We start from the raw sequence: 13575 nt of genomic DNA on the forward strand, positions 1-13575 counted from the left end.
ATGTGAAGGCATTATATAGACAAATGTAGATGAATGTGTAAGTGCATCATTCTTCTGGATCCAAATCAATTACATCATAAGATCTGAGAGATAAATGAGATCTCTTACCCAGTGCGAAGTAAGTGTTCTGCAACCACTGCTCTTTGAGGAACCATCATTCCCTGGAAGTGTCCTGCAACATTTGAATGCCTGTACATAGCCATGCGAGATTGGCCTGGAGAGAAAGGCAGGTGCTGGGGCCTCTGTAAAGCTTCCATCAAATGTGGATGAGGATGCTGTGGTGCAAAATGTCCACTGGGAAAGTGCTGGCCAGAATACGGCCCACTTGCCACCATATGAGGTGGAGGAGCACCGCTTTGCTGCATGCTGGGATGAATGCCACGAGGCCCATATGGGAAACTGAGCTGAGCTGAAGTACGATGTCGGGCTGTTGCATTATGGCTGTCCAGGTCCAAGATCTCCTTTGGGCTCTCAGACCGTTCAGAAGGCTCTTCAGTCCTTGCCTGCTTGGCAGGTCTGCCATCCTCTCTGTTTTCCAATGCACTGCTATGGGACCCATCAGGTAAAGGACTAGGTGACATTAAGCTCCCAACAGATCCATCCGAGTCATGTGGAGACATGCTATTGTCCTTGTGTCGACCAGTAAAACTTCCAACGGATGGTGATGGGTAAGAATTGGGCATCATTGGGTGCTGAGGCTGGTATGGAGGTCTAGGCCACTCCTCAGATGGAAATCCAGGTCTGCAATGTCGGGGGTGCTGATAGAACTGCTGCTGGAACTGAGGATACATGCTGGATTGGCCTTGAGGATGCTGTGTGGCCATGCGATACTGGTATTGTTGGTGATAAGCAGGATAGTGTGCAGGATTTTGATGAGGGTTATTTCCCTGTGATGGTGGTCCCTGGTTTGGGTAAGGCTGGTGATTTGGCGGGTGTAATCCTCTACCCATCTGTGGGCCAAAGTGTTGATGTGCTGGCTCAGTTGTACCATATTGGGTCATAGTGTTACTCTCTGAAACCTGAGAGTGTATTTGAAGAGCCTGATTGTGAAGGGGTGCTAGCTCCTGCCTTCTTAGCTGGGTTTGTGACTCTGGACTGAAGGGCTGTGGTTTGTAAAGCCCGCTGGCACAATCAGTTCTCATGTTAGCGTTGCCGTCATCTTGGGAAGCTGTACTCCCACCTGACACTTTCCTGCTGGTAGGCTCACAAGGCCTTTGGTCTCCCTGATCTGCTGGAGAGGGTTGAGCAAGTGGATGTGATACAGGGTGGCTAGGTGGTAGAGAGCTGAGGGTTGCAGGCTGATGAACACCAGGCTGACCCCCCTGAGGTGGAATCTGTGGCATTCCATGAAGAGGTCCTGCCTGTGGTCCTCTGACTGATACATTGAATGATACTTGCGGTGAGCTGTTCTGAGCATACTGATGAGATGCATTTTGTGCCATCTGTTGAGGAAGATTCTGCAGAACATGTGAAGGAACATTCTGAGACTGCTGTTGAGAACCATTCTGAATAAATTGTGGTGGAACATGTTTATGGATTTGTTGAGAGTGATACTGGGGAATTTCATCTGGGGTTTTATGGGACATTGACTGAGGACCATTTAGGGGTAATGAAGAGTCATCCACAGATTTTTGCTGTGGGGGACCTGGTTGGGATTGAGAATTTGGATTATTATCATTGTGGATTTTCTCTAGATTTGACAGTCTATGTTTCTCTTCATTCTGACTGGGACCTTCCGTGCTTGGATTGGACACAGATCCCAGAGCTGTTCCTAGAGAAGGTTGCTCAGATTTTTCTCTTGGATTGGGAGGAGAACGGCTGTCAGCTTCAGTCAGAGCATTTTCTCCAGTTAATGGTTTTTCACCAGATTTTGGACTTGAACCTGTCAGGATATACAATGGTGTATTAATATGCGCTTAGATCATTGCAGGTGCACATCCCATTTTTATTGAAAGCAATAGTGCAATACCGAAATATGGCAAGGAATACCAACTCTTACCTTTGGGGGATACGGGAGTGTGCTGGATGTCTGCAGCACCATCTCTAACAGGCCTGATGAGCTGGTTTTCAGGAGAAGACAATGCAGCAGAAGCATTACCACCACTTTGTGGGGCGGGCTGAAAGTTCTCAACACGATGAGACGATGAGGTCGAGAGCTGCTGGAGGGCAATCATCTCTGGGCTATCAAGCATGGAAGCCAAATGTTGCCTTGAGACCTGAGGGGCCCCTGGTGGTCTTTGGCCAATGGGACTTTGGGAGCTGACAGAGGGCATTCTATATTGACCATTTGTCATTGCATAAGCAGTACTGTGTGGAGGATGGATCATATTGTTATTGTATGGATGCTGGCTTGTTGCACTCTGCTCTTGCATCATAGGTCCACCAGGTGTCGGCTGCCCATGATGGTTCATGGGAGGCCACATCCTGGGTACGCTCATACTATGGGGGCCATAAGGAGGGTAGGAACTATGCATTGGGACACCTGGCCTGGGATACCGGTTCCCCATAGGCTGCAAGGACCGTCCTTCTGGATGTTGCTGTGAAGGGTACATGTTGCCTTCAGGTGGAGGGGCACAGAAACCTCCAGGCTGAAGGGTCATTGGCCTTGGGCCAAGAGAAGGACCATGAGTAGGACCAGGATAAGAATGTTGCTGATGTGGAGGTTGAAGTTGTTGGCCATCAGGTCCAATTGGGTATCTAGGACCAAGATGTGGACCATTTATGTGGGAACCCTGATTAAAAATATAAGAAAGAAAACCATTATAAACAACCTTCAAGACGTGAGTTAACAAATTTTAAGGGACTGAATCTAATACTGCTGGATGAAGATCATTACATACCTGCATGTTGTACTGAGGTATATACTGACTTCCATGGTCCACCGGTGGCCTGGACATGAGGGGTCTCTGTCCAGGATATGGATACTGAGGGTCAATCATCATTCGTTGAGCATACATTCCTGGTCCCAAAGGACCAGCAGGTTGTTGAAACTATCGGCAAAAAGATCACATCTTTTATGAAATACCAACAATAAGAAGTGCTCCAGGAAAAACTTTTATGATAAGTCAAAACTGTTGTTTCAGCAGTAAGCAATAAACAATTTTTGTGTGTGTAGAGAGTGCAGTCTAACCTGTTGAGCAGGATGTAGCATGCCAGCTTGTTGCTGTCCTGGGTGGATGTTATGAGGATGCGGGGGACCATTGGTGTAGTGTGGGGGAGGGTACTGTAAAGCAGATTTGGGTTTGTCGTGTTGCTGATTGTTTCCTTTTCCACTATTGGATGTTTTGCGTTTTTGAACTTGCTCAGTGGCTCTGATCAAGCTCTCAGGACCTGACTGTTTGTGACTTTTGCTCTTCTTTTTATCCTTGCGGTCACGGTCCTCACTGCTCACATGAAACTCTTCGTCCGTGTCGCCATCCTCAGAGGGGAAATGCTTCAGTAGGGCTCGGCTAAAGCAGCGTTCCAAGGACTCAGCCATTATTGTGTATTCTGAGGAGATACAGACAGGTAAACAGAAGCGTGCACACACACAATCTCATCTCCCCATGCACAGCAAGCACACAGTTGACCTCTGACCCCGCCACCCCCCAGGGGAGTGCATTCTGATGGATGAATGGCTCCAGGAAGGGGAGCTGCAGGGCTGGAATGTCTCTGTGGCACTGCAGGACCTGGTGCACTAGAGGACAGCTCAATCACTCTCTATTAATCAATGTCAGATCCTCTCCACATACTTCCACTACTTGTATGACTTGCTTTGCTCATAAATTTTTAAACACTGCTACACATTCCTACATTTGAGCAGATTATTTTTAAACAGTTTCACTTCTGCTTAGCTCTTCTGCTTAACTTGGCAACAAAACAGTGTTAAATCATATTTACCACTATCTTCTCCATTGTATTCCAGACAGTTCTCAAACATAAGCTTTACATCAGCCACAAACTCATCCTTAGCGACGTACTCCCCATCATTCAGCTTTCTCTCAATGGTGGACAGGTCCATTGGAGTCTGACAAAACATTTTAAGCAACTTTTTGAATTATTCTTAACAAGGTAAAACTAATTTCTTTATACCATCTTGTATGCCCACCTGTATGATTTCATGATAGTTGGGGGCATAAGACTCATCAACAGGCTCCATGAAAGGCCAGGCATCTTTGTGTGCTTTGAGGGCCTCCAACACTGACAAGAAAATAATTTTACATTATTTCAGTGGAACTTCTACTTTACTGTAAGTAGTGAATGAGGAAACAAACACTTTGGTTTGACCACAACACAAACACCACTGTCCAAACGTACCTTTGTACAGAGCAGTGTAATCATCATCTATGTCATAACTACAATATAGAAAGAGAAATGAGTACCGAATAGCAACAACCACACGGAACTACACAAAAGCTTACATATATTAATTAAGTAAAAGTAAAATTAACATCAAATGCATGTTAGGAGACCATTAGCAAAATTCAAAGCTAATACTTAGTTTGAAAGCTAAAACAAAGTCCTTACAACTCTTTGGTGCGACGTGTTCGGCGACTAGGTGAGTGACTCTCCAGATTCAGCAGCTCAAGAGGAAGTTCTTTTCCTTGAGAGAGCAACCAGGCCTTCTCCTCTCGCTGCTTCCTTCTACGTGCACGCTCTGAAAAACATAGAAAAACGCATCAGTGAATGACAGAATAATAAAGCACTTTACACTTATTATTACCATTAATAGTGCACTTGTTACCTGCCCACTTTTGCCTGGGCCAAGGTGATGAAAAGTTTGCAAACTAAATCAAGTAGTAATATGAGCAATTCATCAGGCAGCTTTAGAAGGCACATTTGATCAAAGGGCACAGGCAAGATAAAGGAGAGAAGTGCTTTATATGCTGACATTAAAGGCCCTGACTGACACACCCTGCTGGGAGGATTAAAAGAGATCGAGGAAGAAACCACTGGAGAGAACTGCAGGCCCGATCTTCATCCATAATACATTAATGTGGATAGGCCCATCAGCAGCAGCACAATCAAGAGTTAATTAACCCGCTGACAGGGGATATCAGAGCTGGCTGATTCTCACGAGGAGTGAGGCTGATCGTTTCCCTAGGTCAGCTCTTTGTATGATTAAAGCAGCCTTGGGTTAAAAGCATACTGACTTCAAAATCCCCATGTTGAGACAAGACCACAGAATGTGCTTTAGCGTCAGCGTGTGTTTGATCATGCTTCTGAGGAAACTTTGGTCACTGGTTACCATGAGTGTGACTCACCCTCGACAGCTTTGACTCTCTCCTGTTCCTCTCTCTCCCGTTCTTCCTGAAGCAGTCGCTCTTCTTCTTTCCGTTGTTCAGCGAGCAGGACTTGCCTTTCCAGGTCCTCCTCCTTCTGCTTGTCCACCTCATTTGTGGCTCGTGTCTGCTTGGCACAAATTCACAAATTAAACAATAGCTTACATCACATAGATAAACACGAAAGTGCTGACACATGTTTTAAAAAAGCCAACCCCATTCTCTTTGCTGCCATTTTGTTCAGTGTGGCGATGGCTGTTGTGCTCTTTGGGTGGATTCAGAAGCTTCTGCTTCATCTCTTTCTCCTGGGGAAGAATAACCCTGTCAGTTATACACATATGTGGGTGTCAGGTAGGTCACTTGGGAGGGGTATCAACCCCTCCTGAATATGCCCTTTTGTTTTAACCAAGAGGCTGAAGGAAGGTTAAAGGGTGTCATCACAAAACCAAACAGCCCATGGCGACAAAGGCCCATCTTCGCCCCCATCTCAATATATTCAGGATCTTCATCTTTGTGCATTACCCTACAACACTTAATCCCATTCTAGAAGATGGAGTGTCTGTGGTATCACCACTTAAGAGGTCAAAAAACCTGCAGCGCTGCAGGCCGTCAATCACCATGCTCCAGCTCTCTTCAAGGTGAGAGCCTGCCACATGACGACAGCTAGATGGATTGGCTCTGACAGGGCTGTGAGGACTTCTTGTGTGCATGTGTGAGAGAGTGGGTGGATGGGTTTGATTTGAAGAGACAGTTGTCCAAGTTAAAACCCGTTGCATCAAGCTTGCGAAAGAAAGTATCTGGTTCTTTACAGATCTATGTACAGGTGTGGAAAATGTGAAGTTGCATAATGCTGGAAGCACTGACGCAAGATGTACATTTTACAGTGAGGGTATGTAATGGTGATTGCTGGGAGCATGGTAGTTATGGCAACCAGACACCATCTAATAGGTCTTAAGCCTTTTCACACATACAGACTTTTCCGGAAAGTTACCGGTAAATTGCCGTAAAGATATCATGTGTGAACAGGACCTTTTCAAAAATACCGGTAAATTCGTTCCGGCAATTTACCGGTATGAGAAGTTGTAACATTACCAGTAAATTGCCAGTAAAATCTGCTGTGTGTGAACACAGAAGGAAAATTACCGGTATGAGCACGTACGAGTTCAGAACGCGCTGACGTAAGACTCTACTCCAGGCCAATCATAACCTTCTGATACAGATGACGCATTCACTCCACACTTTCCCACGTATCCGCCCATGTCCGTCGCACAGACCTCTGCATTTGTGTAACATAACTGTTTTTTGTATTTTTTAAACTGTTCACATTTACTTAAGAAAAAACCTGGATACTCGCCAGGACAGCCATTTTTGCGTAAATTTGTGTGTATTTGGCCACTTAAGTACAACAAATAAACTACGTAAAATAACTCAATATGATACTCGCTATAGGCGGCTTTGGATGTGACTGTGCGCTCAGCCTTGAAACAGCCTCTGGAGAGCGCGAGTACCTACTGGCTTAAAAATAAATAGACGTGTAAATAGACGTGCAAATTATACATTTTTGTGACGATGCAACAATGACCCAATTAAGCAAGTTACAATTTTGTCAACCGTCCCGAAATGCAAGCGAAAGTCTTGGATCGGTGTGCAGCAGCTCGTTGCAGACGAGATGCGCTGATGTGAAGCCGCTTTGATAAGAGTGAAAGAGAGAAGACACGGTCCAGCTGAATCACTCACACTGTTTTCAAATGACATTTAATCTGCTAGTTTGTGTGGATTTATTTACTCGTATAACCTACTTGCTATCTTGAATAAATGTTTGCAGGAATTTCCCTCATTATAAACTTGAAAGCTGCGGGGATGAGTAAAACTATGTAATATATACACAATTCCCCACGAAAATTCTGGACATGATTAATCATAACTAAAATTAGAAATAAAATTTCATTTTTTTTTAGTATTTTTTTCCCCCAGGAAATTGCTGTTTTTAAAATTCAATAAGCAACTGATGCACGCAGTTAATCACTTAAGCCGCCCACCAATGTAATCGGCTGAATGTTCCGTTATCTCTCCCTCCTCTAATCACATGCCGGATCCATCACCCCGCTTTGTTCAAGGGCCTCGAAATTTTCAAATTAAGCACTGGATTGTAGTCGTCTATTATGATGTCTCTGGGACAAAAGCAGCTGCATGAATGCAAAAGTTTGAAACAAAAATGAAACCAACAAAAAGACTGACCGCATATACAATGTTTACAAATACAAGCGCAGCCATTGGAGGTTAATGATGTCACAGAATTTACCAGTATTTTGAATGAATATGTGAATGGTGCTTTTCCGGAAAAAAGACGGAATGTTGTTGCCTGTGTGAACAGCACATTTTTGAATTTACCGGTAAAGTCGTTCCGGTAATTTTACGGCAATTTACTGGTATTACTGTGTGAAAGGGGCTCTTGATTAGCCACGGAAATGACATGTCAACACCACTGCAAAATGTGCATATCAACATACATCTGATATAGACAGTTTCTCACTGGTAAAATAAAGCAAAGATCAGTTAATCTATTATCTATGTGCATATGAAAATGATCTAATATGGAAATAGCTTTAAACTTGAGTATTAGTAATCTGCTGCACTATGTACATACTCAGTGCCTCTGAAATTATTCTGGAGCACTTGCAATTGTCCCTAAGAACAATGGACCCTGCATGGCAAATTAATCTTGAGCCAGTGTAGAGGATAATTACTCCTGATTTAGATTTTATGATTTTAAGAACAATGCATTTTGAATTTAAATCATTTAAAAAATATATTAAGTAGTTAAAAATAATTTTATTCATGTTTTCTAAATTACAAGAGGTTAATCAAATTGTTCTCAAACGACTTCTCAAAGAAACATTTATATATCCTACTGACATTGCTTAACTGCATATCTCTACTAAGATTATAACCCGTATCCCAGTTTGACTCATTATGTGACTCATGATTACATCACATGAGGTGCAATCAGACAGAGTGAATTGTCTCACCTTGTGTTCAATCATTTTTCTGATCTCAGGCAGGAAGTTTTGAGTGATGATGCGGTGCAGGTGCTGGTCCTGAGGAGAGATTTTGTCCTTAACACTTTCGGCTAGATTGACCCACTGCTCCTCTGTGTCACACACCAGAGACCAGGCCCCACGCTCACGCTCTGACAATACATAATACAAATATCGCCTCATTAACAGATTCAAAAATGATCAATATCAAGGATTATTCATGTTCAAAGATCAGTTAAAAACCTCCAAAGTACACAAAAATGACTAACAAAATACACAAATTTTATAACAAAACCAAAGCATCCTGATAATAATTTGTCAGATGCTACTAAATGTATTTAACTACCAACCAGTAGCTTGAGCTTTGATCTCTTAGAAATCTCTATTCACCAAGCTACAACTGCTGGCACAGTTACTAGCATTTAATTTCAACTTGTGTCATGAAAGCTCCAAATTTCATGCTTTTGCTGAAAGAGCATTTCATGCACATTGCAGCAGACATGCATTACGGCCGCCCCGGGCACTTTAAGCCACTTACAATGCAGAATAATAATGAAGGAAAAATGGTTCTTCAATAACCCTACATCTTTAGGCCTAAAACAAACTAAAAGCAGCAATACTTGTTTCCAGTGTCTCACCTATTACAGGCTTGGGCTCCACAATAATTTCATCCTCTTCCTTCACAGAGTCTTCCCCCTCCTCCTCCCTAAAAGCAGCAAAATTAGACACTTATCTTTCTAAATAATGCAACTTCAAAGCACCAAACTATGACTAGGAAGTCTTTGTACAACAGCATCTAATACAACGCATTAAACAGATGTTTAAAGAGGTCTTACGTGGCCAGTCTATCTTCAGACTTCTTTGGTGGCCTCCCTCTTCTTTTCTTTTCTCTGTCGTAATTGTCACTGTGAAAATGTTTTTTGCAAAGGTTTCTTTTATATACACTAACAAATATAAATGCCATTGTTTCTTGTAGGCCTTTGTGAAAGCACCTCTCCATACCTGTATTGGGGAGACATTGCTTCGACTGGCTCCTCTTTGTACAGCCGTGTACCATAAAAGTACCAATAGAGGGCCCCGTTCCCATCCTGACCCAGAGGCTCAACACGTAAACTATCTGCATCCAGGCGCTGCAAAATCCAGGATTTATTTTAGACAAAACAAATCTTGATCACTTCTGCTATGGTGAGTATTAAACAAACAAATGCAAAAGCTGTATCTGTTTTTGTGCTATGACAAGCTTGCTACCTTGAGCCTGTCGAAGACATCAGCAGCATCAAGACGATAGTCACAGAGTCTGTGCAAGAGTTCCACCTGTGTGCGGAGTGGCAGCTCTTCAAACTGGTGCTCCTTCAGTGGATTGGCCTTCCCTTCTTCCAATTCCCAGCGGTAATTGATAATGTCTTCCAGGTAACTGCTAAATGACTGAATCCTAAAAAAAATAAAAACCCCACAAACTGAATATTTTGGTTTGCAATGCATTTTATATCTAGAATTGACCTAAACATTAATTAAAAACTTTCCAAATGGTGGATTTGCAAAAAAATCTAAACATTACAAATATTAGCAAAAATAAAGCCGGGTTTCTATCCCACACGTCAAAAAAAAAAAAAAAATATATATAGTAGTAATTTCTAGGAGTTTTCAAAATGCAGACAAATTGCCCTGACAATCTACAACAGGCAACAACATATTTGCTGGCCTGATGTCTGGAAGCGACAACATGTCAACATATTTCTGGAAAGTAATCATTGTCAGTGATCTCAGGGAATTATTCAGTCAAATGTCTTGATGCAGTCACATGAGACTTTGGATGCCCATTTAGTAATTTCCACTGCAATATGTGCATGTCTTCTAAGTGAATCAAGTTTTTGAACAATTTTATTCACAACTTTGTTTTATATTCAATATTTCAAAATTTGCTTATGAACGTAAAGCAAAATATCTACTTTGCAGCAGCCTCTCACATCCATTTTTAAGTTATGATAATTCTTATGGATAAATTATTCATATGATTTAAGGTCTATTACTGTCTTTTTGTGATGACATAGGCTATATAAATAAAAGTTTGTTCCACGTGGGGTCAATTCGATCAACCCAAAACCCAGTTCCTGGTACTAATGCGTAGGGCAAGAGTAAGCCTCAGGACAACAAGAGAGAAGGTAGAGAGCAAAAAAGGAGAGAAGGAAATAGGCTTATCTTGAGAAAGCAGAATGATCTCTCTCACAGCTGCAGGCCCCCTGCCATTCCATCTTTCTCTGCCTCTCTCTCTCGTCCGTAACACTCCCTCCCCCATTCTGCTGGGCCGTTTAGCACATGTAGAATGAAAAGGGCACTTCTGTGAAAGGCCAGTGCCCCGCGGCCTCCCCCTGGATGCCAGTTGCTGTCGAATCCAATAAAACCCTGCGTCCTGTTAACGGCCTGCCCGAGTATGCGAAAGGGATCATTCTTGCCTACCCAGTCATCGACTGGGTAGGCAAGCAAGACTTCTTTTTGCTGCTGATGAGGCACCGCTATGGAAGGGAGCTCCCTTTAAGGGCCAGTCATTTATCACAGCACTGACTCACACAATAACTCACACTCTTTACAGGGATGGGGCCCATGGCCCCTTGACCTACTACTGCTGCAGGTATCCTAGCTGCACGACTATGGGCAACTGGTCTAATGTTGGATTCCAAGTCAAACACAGGATGTGGATTGGGTATTAACATGCACAAGATATTTCAAGAGCACTGAGGAGGGGTGCTAAATTACCAAAAACAGTACAGTACTCTCAATAAAAGGTATATTTTAGGTTAATACAAGTTAAGCTCAATCAACAACATTTGTTGCATAATGCTAAAAAAATAACAATTGTTTCATCCCATGTTTTCTTTAGAGATTAAAGAGGTTTCGGCATGGCACTTGCAATGGAAGTGATTGGGGCAATTCTTTAAAGAGGATTTAAAAGAAATGTGAAAATGTAAATTTTATAAAAACACTTAAAATGTGTACTATTTGCACTGTGAAGATGTTTAATTTTTTTTTTGTCATTTTAGGGCATAATGTTTTCATGGCAATAAAGCTGTACAACTAGATAACTACACAGAAAAGCTTGTGAAATTAATTTAGTAAGCAATTTCATCACACTAAAATCATGTTAATAGTCATACTGTTTAAGTCTTGTGGTTATAATATTAAAAGATTTATTTTTATTGTTTTAAGTTTACAGATTGGCCCCATTCACTTCCATGTGGAAATGACTTTTTATGGAAATCAACATTATGACATTGGGCCATAAGTACTGACTGAGTTTTATTTTCAATTTGTTTTTTTGTTTTTTTTCTAAATGCATGTTTAGCTTTTTTTTTATTGATTTCATTTTTGTAATTTGTTTTGACTTCACAATTTTTAATTAAAATCTTTAATATTTTTTCATTAATCAGTTTTACTCGGATGTACATCATAATATGGAAGAACAGAACTGTCGCTACTTAAGTAACATTGTGACCAAGGAAGGAACAGGAAATACTGATGGTGATGCGCTTACGTGATGTCTCTTCGCTGGTAGCATCCTTTCAGCAGGGAGCAGAGGAGGTCTGAGAGGAAGTCTTGGTCTTGTTTCAGTAGTGCTTGCTCAAGTTCCTATCAAACAGAGAACAGCAGGCAGGGGAGGTTAGCAATTATAGCAGGGTTGAGTTTAACTAGCAGCTGCTTTTACAAACTGATGAAATGATATCAGTTTTAACAGCCCAGTGTGACATTTTTATACCACTCTTTCACTGATGAGAAAATGTTGTGGCTAACTAAAGCCACATAGCGTGAGGCACTCACAGTAGTAATGTGGATTTATGTATTTCATATGGTAGTTTGACATTTTCAGCGAAACAATATAACCTCCTGTTACAAAATCTTACTAAAGCTAAAAGTAAAGGGATGCAATAACAGATCATTTTTGACTACCTTCTAAGGTTGTCATTATGCATTATGACTGAAACCAGAGAAAGACAAATTGCAGTTACAAGGAACTGTCTGTAGAGTGATGGCACTCAACCATAGCCAGTTCAGGAACCAACCTGACAAACTTCTTTTGTTTGCAAGAGCCACATGTTTAAAACCCCTTCTAAATGTGCACTGAATGTTGGGTGAAAGTGGTGTCACCTTAATTAAATTTAAGCTGTAAGATTACACCACTACAAAGCACTTTTACACACCATTTGGCTTGGATAAATCCAACTTCTTGTATAAATGTTTGTTACTCATCCTCATATGTCTTTGCTTTCTCACCTGTGTGTTAGTGACATTTAGCCCAAGGTCAACTTTGACTGGTTAATCAGCACATAAAGTCGGGGTATGTCACAGTAAGTACATTTAAGTATGAACAGTAGTAATAAAGCTACAGTGGGTTTCGTGTAGGAAAGCTACAGTCCTCATCTCTCCAAGCACACATAACACAATATGCAAATATTTAAAAGGATTAAATGCACTTTTGCATTAACTCTGTCTTTCATTGTAAGCATACAACACAGAGCCCAATTGTAGTACAATAACTTGTATAGTTAATTTTAGTTTAGTGGTGTTGTGGCACCCTTGCTTCTCAACCTTCAACTCAACACTGCTCCGGGTGTGTGTTCACTGCTGTGTGTGTGCACTTTGGATGGGTTAAATGCAGAGCACGAATTCAGAATATGGGTCACCATACTTGGCCGTATGTCACGTCTCTTTCACTTTCTTTTTTTCACTTCAAAAGTTTGAAGTTAGTTGGACTAAAGCAATTTATCGTCCAATACTGATCAATCTCAATTTTAAAAAGATGGTCACACTTTAGTTTGGGGGCCAATTCTGACTATTAACTAACTATTAACTATGACGTTGCCTCAGTAAACTTCAGTAAAGTTAAGTTTATGTATGGGGTTGGATTAAGTTATCTACAATATGGTCATGCAGAATAAAGCATTAACTTGTGTTTTATTAGGACTAATAAAAAGCCAATATGCATGCTATTATTAGCATGCATATTGGCTTTTTATTAGTCCTAATAAAACACAAGTTAATGCAACTAGTTAAAAGTAAGAATTGGTACCTAAACTAAAGTGTTACCAAAAAGACAATTCTTTACTTTAGTACTAGGGCTGAACGATTTTGGAAAATAATCTAGTTGCGATTTTTTTTTTTTTTTACCAATATTGCGATTGCGATTTAATATGCAATTATTTTTTAAAGCTCTTTATGTTCTGTATTATTCAAAGACAAGCAATAAATCATTGTATAGTATGACCAACACAATATTAGATAGA

At 41.3% G+C, this 13575-nt stretch overlaps 1 protein-coding gene across 1 annotated transcript in view; it reads right to left on the reverse strand.

The window, feature by feature from the left end:
• Window positions 1-13575, reverse strand: part of LOC306866731 (uncharacterized protein) — a 32601-nt gene that overhangs the window by 3213 nt on the left and 15813 nt on the right. Inside the window, exons 2-17 of the mRNA XM_079412034.1 lie at window positions 11829-11923; window positions 9548-9731; window positions 9302-9429; window positions 9136-9204; window positions 8938-9005; window positions 8291-8451; window positions 5477-5566; window positions 5244-5388; window positions 4507-4636; window positions 4297-4334; window positions 4088-4179; window positions 3880-4006; window positions 3131-3489; window positions 2841-2990; window positions 2000-2732; window positions 109-1882 (exon numbers count right to left, since the gene is read on the reverse strand). Of these exons, the coding sequence (XP_079268160.1) occupies window positions 109-1882; window positions 2000-2732; window positions 2841-2990; window positions 3131-3489; window positions 3880-4006; window positions 4088-4179; window positions 4297-4334; window positions 4507-4636; window positions 5244-5388; window positions 5477-5566; window positions 8291-8451; window positions 8938-9005; window positions 9136-9204; window positions 9302-9429; window positions 9548-9731; window positions 11829-11923 (4343 nt within the window). The remainder of the gene's footprint in view (window positions 1-108; window positions 1883-1999; window positions 2733-2840; window positions 2991-3130; window positions 3490-3879; window positions 4007-4087; window positions 4180-4296; window positions 4335-4506; window positions 4637-5243; window positions 5389-5476; window positions 5567-8290; window positions 8452-8937; window positions 9006-9135; window positions 9205-9301; window positions 9430-9547; window positions 9732-11828; window positions 11924-13575) is intronic.

The sequence above is a fragment of the Barbus barbus genome (genome assembly GCF_936440315.1).
Source record: "Barbus barbus genome assembly, chromosome: 48".
NCBI classification, from domain to species: Eukaryota; Metazoa; Chordata; class Actinopteri; order Cypriniformes; family Cyprinidae; genus Barbus; species Barbus barbus.